The following is a 7,828-nucleotide window of genomic DNA, read 5'->3' as shown; positions in this document are numbered from 1 at the left end:
GAAAGAAGAGGCTATCTGTCCCTGTAAATATCTTACAGTTGCGGAAATCCGGTACAGGGCTGCTTTGAGTTGGAATTGACTTAATGGCAGTGGGTACCATACATAGTGGGCCTATTACTTTGGCTGTGGTCTGTCTCCTCCCTTGAGAATAGAGATTCCATTAAAACATTCAAAAAAAATTTTTTTGTGACCACGTCTTGAATGGTGACTTGAAGAGACTGGTACTGAAGCTTTATTTGTTAAAAGAATAAATTCTTTCATTCACTCTTTACACACATTTACTCCCCAAAGTGATAATGGTCTGTTTACGTCTCTATCTTGCTCATTGGACAAGGCAAATCTCTTGAGTGGTGAACCAGCACCTTGTGCTTGGTGCAGAGCTCAGGTATGTAATAAATATTTGTTGATTTAAGGGGGCTGTGGAAAGCTTTGAATATCGACAATATCTCTAATCACTCGCAAGTAGAGGTTGACAAGTCTGCTGGCCTAACCTGGCCTGGTTCCTGCTTGTAGAATAAAGTTTTATTGACACACTTCTACTCTTATTTGTGTATGAGTTGTCTATGACTGTGATTGTCCTTCCACAGCAGATTTGAATAGTTGTGGCAGGTGTGAGGCTTTGGGTGGAGCCTGCAGTACCTAAGGTTCACATTGCCTGGCCTTTTAAGGCAAAGATTGCCAACCCTGCTCTCGAGTCAGTTAGACACGCTTTGTTTTAATTACTGACACACGAAGATGATGCTCAGATCTGTAAACCAAGCACATGACAAGCAGGAAGGCAGGAGGGAGCCGGCCCCTTACACTCGGTCTCACGCCCAGCCCATCTTCTGGGTTTGTCCTCTGACAGTGTAAATTGCAGTTTGTTTAAGTAATTTGTCAATATTTGAAATGTAGCGCTTTAGAACTTTCCTTGGACTCCGTTCAGTAAATCACAGGAGACAGAAAATACAGCATGAGTCAGGTGGGAAGTTGTTTGCTTTTTTAATTCCCTGGGCCCCTCCTCTGTAGGAGTGTTGGGGAATTTGCACCTCCTGACGTTTTCCTGTGTCTTTTGACCATTTTATAGTGCTCCCAGCTGTCTCCAAAGAAACGGTTTCTCCCACCAGAGTGCGGAACATGAAGGACTTTGAAAATGTAAGTGGTAATACCAAATTCTTGTCCCTAATAAATTGTGTCTGTCGTGCGGTTCAACCAGTCCCAGGAGGAGCTGCATTTCTTGAGAACTGCCTTAGCTGAGTAACACAGTGTTTGGGGGTGGGCTCGTCTACTGGGTATTCTGTGAGACTGTTACCCAGCCAGGCAGTCAGCCCTTTTAGAAGCTGGCCACTCATGGGTTCTGACTGCATCACCGTTTCTAATCTTTGGGGAGCTTGGTGTATTTCTTGTGTCTCAGTGGGGAGGTTGTTAGCAGATTTCTGACAGTGGAGGATAGCTACTATTTGCCTACTGAGTGCAGGGCACATTGCACATGACTCCCATTTAATCCTGGCTACAACTCTTGGGACTTCTTTATATTTCCCCATTTCACAGATAAGGACTCTTAGGTCTAGGAGAGACTCGTTGAAGGTCGTAGAATACCTCAGTGGCAGAGCTAGGATTTGAGTCCAGGCCTTTAATGATTCCAGAGTCATTTTTCATCCCCCGCCACCATGCTTCCTCCTGCATTTTGTGGGCTTCATCTCAGCTGCCAGCGAGTGCAATGTGAGCCGCCTGTACCCTGTGCTGTGTAGTGATTGTCTGAGAATGCATTGCGTGGTGATGGATTCGGCCTCCCAGCATCGTCTGCCATTTGTTAGCAGAGGAGGTTTGTTGTCAAGTAGTAGGGAAATGAGGTTATTTTCCCAATTCAAATTCTCCTTAACAAGTTACCTGCTCAGCGCTCTCATTTATCATGGGAAGAATTAGACCCTTCCTCATTTGTAACCAAATGAAATCCATACTGTGCAAGACACAGGAGCTATTTCTCTGAGGGAAGGTGGAGGACAGAGAGGGAAGGACGATGCACAATTACGTCTCTCTCTCCCCGTTGTCTTTCCAGAAGAGAGCGGGACTGTCTCTGGATTTAATTTAGAATACTCATTACCGCTAATAGTTATCTGCAAACCACCAGTGACCAATTGAAGAAATGACTTGTCAGATCTCTAATGGAAACAAGTAATTTCTGAGCTTTGAGTTGTTATAATTTCAGCGGTACAACTCGATCTATGCTGTGGGGTCTGGGGGCCTCAAATGAATGAGATTTGATTATTCTACATCGTGTATAATTAAACTGTGCTCTACTATTAAATGGCTGTTCCTGTTTTATCATAAGAGTAATAATAGCTACCACTTATTGAGCTCTTGTCTGAGCTGGGCATTTTTAAGTGTTACTTTCTTTGTATACCTTATTTTCATATTAAAACAACTCCACAAGGTATAGAGTGGTGTTTGTTTCATTTTTGAAGGGCATTTACAAAAATTCTTTCTGGATGGAAAAAAGTGAACAGAATCTTAGACTTTTTTTTTTAGAATCTTAGAATTTTGGTTTCATGTTTTATTGTCTACCCTTTGGCCTTAGAATCGAATCCAAGTATATGAGGCGACTCTGGCCCGTAGAGATGTGAAGGAACAGGAGCTCTTCTCAGAGGCAGTGGAGGCTGCCCGAGGGCCATAGAAGCTAGACTGTTTGCTTGCCCACTGCTGGGTGACCTTGGGCTAGCCACTTAACCTCTCTGTACTTTCCTCATCTCTAAAAGGGGGGTAGTAGTGGCATCTTCTTCACAGAGCAGTGTGGTGTTGGTGGTTGTTGTTGTTAGTTGCCTTGAATGGGCTCCAACTCACAACACCAGAGTGAAGCAACCTGTTCCTGCGCCATCCTCCCAGTTACTGCTGTGCTTGAGCTCATTGTGGCCGCCTTGGGTCAGTCCTTCTCGTCCTCTTGATGCTTGACCTTGTACTTTACCAAGCGTGAATGATGTTCTTTCCCAAGAACTGGTCTCCTGATAACGCATCCAAAGTCTGTGAGACAGATTCTCGCCATGCTCATTCTAAGGAGCATTCTGGCTGTACGTCCTTGTAGACAGATTCGCGTGTTCCTCTAGTAGCCTACGGCACTTTCAGTGTTCATCACCAACTCCATATTTCAGAGGTATCCTTCACTGTCCGGCTTTCACTTGCGTGGGAAGAGATTGAGAACACCATGGCTTTGGCCTGGCACGCCTTGGTCCTCAGAGGGCTGCCATGGGGATCAAATGACTGACTATGTGAAGCACATATGCATACCTAACACAGCGCACTTTATGTGTGTGGGGGTTATTGTTCTATTTGTCGTTCTGATTCGTTTTCCCGTTCTCAAATGTGAGTCTCGCTTCCTTTTCCCGGAGTGTGCCTGATGACCTAAACACAGTTCTCTGGAAGGTGAGGGAGAGTCTTCCATGCCAGTGTCTTTTAGGATTTATGTTTTCCCTTTATGACTGTGGTCCTTTGGCTGCTGTTAGGTTTTTATGGCCTTAATACTTTTTATTGTAGCATTTCCAAGAGCAAATTCTGTGGTTGAAATGGAAATGGCCACAGCGTTCTCTGTGTATCCCTTCTCGGGTCTTTGTACGTCACAGACATTTTTCATTTGGTTTGAGCTAAAATGCATGATTTCTATGTGGAGGTAGTTGGGTCTTCCTGTGGAATGCTGATAGAAAATGCCCATGGCATCTAATGTTAATGTTAGCTTGCATATTAGAAAGAGGGCCAGAATGCTTGTGATTTCACGAGGAAACTCACAATTCCCCATATTTCAGTGTCAGATGAATGATACCTGTATGTATGTTAGGAGTTGTATTTAGCTACGGTTCAACAAGATATAGGTCCCTTCTGGCTTTGCTCAGAAAATTTCTCCATTCATCCATATCATTTCAAATGTAGGTCCTGTGCCAGGCTGTCTGTACTGCAATGGATGAATACCAGACAGGTCTCACCGTCAGTGAGGCTCAGAGGCGAGCTGGGGAGCTGGGTTTGGAAAATAATATATTGAAAGAGACAAGTACAGGCCACTGTGAGAGCCCAGGAGGGACTCTGAATCTGACTCGGGGCATTCAGAGAAGGTGCTCATTGAGCAGTAGCCCCCAACTCTGCCTTCCCTGAATCGTTGGTAACCACTTAGTATAAAGTTCTCAATGTTCACCTAGGCTTTTAGCATGTATTCAAACTTCCTACCTCTTTATGGCAGAATACTATTCCATGTATGCAGAGAGCACGTTTTGTTTATCCATTCATGTGTGAATGGACTGGATGAGCTCGGAACAAGCCAGGCATCAAAGGTTTTAAGTATAACTCACATGCAACGGTACTGTGCAGTAGGCTTTGTGGTCGTTAGTGGCTTCCGCTAGAGGGGAGTGGGAAAGCCCGTTAAGTTAGGTGTGAATAAAACAATAGTCTCTTCCTGTACCCGCCGGGCTTTCTCTCTAATCCGGTTCTTTGCTGTTCTTGTGGTATTCCTGCCTTCCTGGCATGCTGATGTTCTTGTAAGGACCCTGTTTCTATTTCTTGGACTTCTTTGGTCTTGGCTCAAGCATTTGTTCAAATATGATTTGTTTGGTAAAGAGGCTTGTTCTCTGGCGTCTGTACTGTTGAGAATAGGCCCACTTGCCCCTGCCCATTTGTATGGCCCGAAAGTTTTTAGAAGCACCATCGTCTGTAGATGTGCCATGGCTTTAGGAATGCTCAGGTTGGGTTGTAGGCCTGATTCTGCCACTGACTCACCTGTAGCCTTGGGTTAAGTCACTAATGGAGCTAATGCCATGTTCCGCTCAGAGTTGCTATGTAAGTTCTGGAATGGAAAGCACTCACCATGATGCCTGGCATATAGTGGGCACTCAATGACGCTGTTTCCCGCTGATCAGAAGATTCTGCTTCTCCAGTCAGGTGGCCCTTGGGTCTGCCTCATCAGTTTGGTTTGTTTCTCCTGACCCTCCTATGACGTTTCTGTGACCTTAGAATAGCGGCTCCTTGACATAGCCCATGACCCTGCACTGTGTGATCTCACCCTCCCTCCCTGGTCCTCCAAGCTCAGCATGCACCCCTCGCCCCGTGCCTGTGCTCCTCTGCTATGCGACTGTTCTCACGCCTCTGTGCCATGCTCATGCCAGCTTCAAAACTTCATGCATGCTCCTCCCTCTGTCTGCGATGGCCATTCTTCCTCTCCGGCATAACCGGAGCCCCAACCTTCATGCCATTCTTCAAAGTGACCTTGTGGGAGAAGCCTGGCTGCCTGTCACTTACATCACCAGGAACCCCCCCCCCCCCCCCCCATTACTCTCCCTTATAGCGAGTACTCAGCACCCTGTGTTTTCCATTGGGGAATTTCATGACTCTTTGTACTTGTTTATCATCTGCTTCCTCTACTCTGCCCTTAGTACCCAGCACTACACTGGACTGGTGATGGGCATGTCATGAATAGGTATTTGAATGAATCGATGACCTCTGTAAGATATGGAGCCTCTAAGTTTGGAGAGATATAATATTTATCACATAGGGCTGTAGGGAGGACTGAATAGTATATGTTGGGACAATGCCTGGTGGGGCTGCTGTGCTTGTTGTTTAAAGTGATTTGAGATTGGGTGGCTAGAGGGGGAGAGAGCTTGTAATCAGGTGGAGCCAGAATCCAGAGAGCATGTGGTATTTCGTGTTGGGTTTGAGGGTCCAGTGAGGCTAAGAAAGGGAAAACCAGAGATGAGCTAGAATAAGGCAACAAGGCAAGGGAGCAAGAGCCATTTAGATGCAGACTAGGCCAGGGGAAGTGGTAGGACTGTGTCTGTGGCTGGCAACGAGTGTTGCTGTTACATCCGTGTGTTCCCGGCTCTGCACACAGGCCTGGCAGCTCCAAGGGCCTGGCAGAGTCGATCATGTGCCATCAGGGTTGCCTTGTGGCTGCCCATGAAGTGTTTAGTCCAGGGGTCTGTCTGTGTAGTCCCATGACATCCCACTTACTGAACTGAGTATTCTGAGGTCTTACCTCTCTAAGTCCTGCCCCTGCCCTCCAAAAGCCTGGCCAGATGTCGGACTGGCCAGTGTACTGCTTTACAGTCCTTTGAAAGTCCTTTGGAAAGAGATCTTTTGATAGTCATGAAAATAATATTACTCTTGACACCAGTAATCCATTTGGGGAACTTTATCCTAAGGAAACAACCCAGTGGAAGGAGAACACTGTATGGAAAAGCATTTGCGACTGCATAATCTGTGATTGGGAACAAGGGAAATGGTATTTTTCATGTATTATCTCTTCGACTTCTTGCAACAAGCTTGTGATGAAGACCTTTGGCAGTGCAGAGGAAGCAGAGAGATTTGGAAGGTTAAATGACTTGACCATAAGCTAGATGTGACAAAGAAACAGGAAAGAAGGCCAAGTTTAAACACAGTTAAGAAAAATTATCTTGTTGAGATTATCCACAGCAAACTATGCATCAGTTCCATGGTTTGTGCTTATAGTTTAATAACATTGATGATGCTGCTGAGTTGTGCAACCAGTCTCACCTTCTATTTCATAGTCTTCCTCCTTCATCACCATAGGCATACTATCCTCTGAGGTTCCTATTGAAATTCGAGTTGTTGCTGTCAATTCAGTCAGACATAGGAAATTCTTATAAGAGCATACTGCTCGAGGCAGACGATTTTGCTGGTTAAGCTAAACTATTTGTTTTTTTAACACGTCAGGGGATAGTTTTGGTTTAAGGTTTAAAGATTACTGCCAACCAAAACCAAACTTGCCGCCATCGAGTCGGTGCCGACTCAGCTTCCCCACAAGGGCTCCACGGTTACCGCAGCACAGGCGTTTCAGGGCTTCATCCAGCTCCCAGGGCCCCAGAAAGTCTGCGTTCCGTGAGAGTTTCAAATCCCTCCTTTTTAGGATTCTTCTATATACTCTTAGATAGCAATGTTCAGTGGTGGGAGCTGGGTCCCATCTAACTTTCTTTTAGTCTGATGACACAAGAGGCAGTTGTTCATGGAGGCAAATAGCCGCACATTCCATGGCCCCCTCCTGTTCCTGACTCCCACTCCCCTCTTCCAGGAGTAGAGTCCAATTACTGGGTCGTGGATGGCCACTTGGAAGCTTTTAAGATTCTGAGCATGGTGCCGGCACCGACCTGGGAGGCAGAACAGAAGCACCAAGCACACTTATGAGGCCAGTTATTGGGATGTCCCATGAAACCATGGCCCTCAGCCTCCAAACCAAGGAATCAAATCCCATGAGCCCTTTGATCACGTGAGTGTGTTTTTATTCTGAAGCTTGAGGATTTTCCACTAGACTATGCCAAGTCCAAAAATGCTCATTGAGAAATAGTTAAATAATCGACTGTGAATCAATTTAGTAGAATTTCCTGCAGTCGTTTAAAGTGATAATTAAGTGTAATTCTGTAGCAATATGAAAAATGCTTATGATATAATGCTAAGTGAAAGCAATGAAATACAAATTCATTTATGTTTTAATTTTCAAAAGATTGTGTATTCATGAGCCAAGGCTGAAAAGACTGCAAGGGGTTGATTTCATAAAGTGCTTGCATTCAAGTGTTTGCGGTTCAATTTTAACATTCTGTTCTTGAGACAGTGTTGTTTGTTTATAAATAGCTGTCTGCCTAGTGACGGTTCCTGAATGATTTGAGAGTATGGAAATCAGAAAGTAATTCCAACGCCCCCCTCCCTTTAACACCTCACGCGTAGCCTCAGTGGCAGCATTCTCTTGCATGCAGGGTTGTTTCTTAGACTTGAATTGTGGACAGCAAGAGGCCATGGTTTTCCTTCTGTGGACGGTGTTCTAACAGGTTGGGGAGCTTCCAAGAAGACTTAAACAAAATGCTAG

At 45.2% G+C, this 7,828-nt stretch overlaps 1 protein-coding gene across 5 annotated transcripts in view; it reads left to right on the top strand.

Annotated features, from left to right (window-relative positions):
- CDK5RAP2 (CDK5 regulatory subunit associated protein 2) overlaps positions 1-7,828 on the top strand; it is a 209,163-nt gene that overhangs the window by 3,991 nt on the left and 197,344 nt on the right. For all 5 annotated transcript variants that reach the window (XR_006680712.1, XM_045296558.1, XM_045296557.1 and 2 more), the window contains exon 2: positions 1,067-1,134. Coding sequence is in view for 4 of the 5 variants with exons in the window: in XM_045296558.1 (XP_045152493.1) it covers positions 1,117-1,134 (18 nt within the window). In the remaining variant the exon portion in view is untranslated. The remainder of the gene's footprint in view (positions 1-1,066; positions 1,135-7,828) is intronic.

Source organism: Echinops telfairi, unplaced genomic scaffold (assembly GCF_000313985.2).
Source record: "Echinops telfairi isolate 266 unplaced genomic scaffold, ASM31398v2 ScPeMD7_7410;HRSCAF=8448, whole genome shotgun sequence".
In the NCBI taxonomy this organism is placed as follows: domain Eukaryota; kingdom Metazoa; phylum Chordata; class Mammalia; order Afrosoricida; family Tenrecidae; genus Echinops; species Echinops telfairi.
This window is presented reverse-complemented; position numbering and strand designations above follow the sequence as displayed.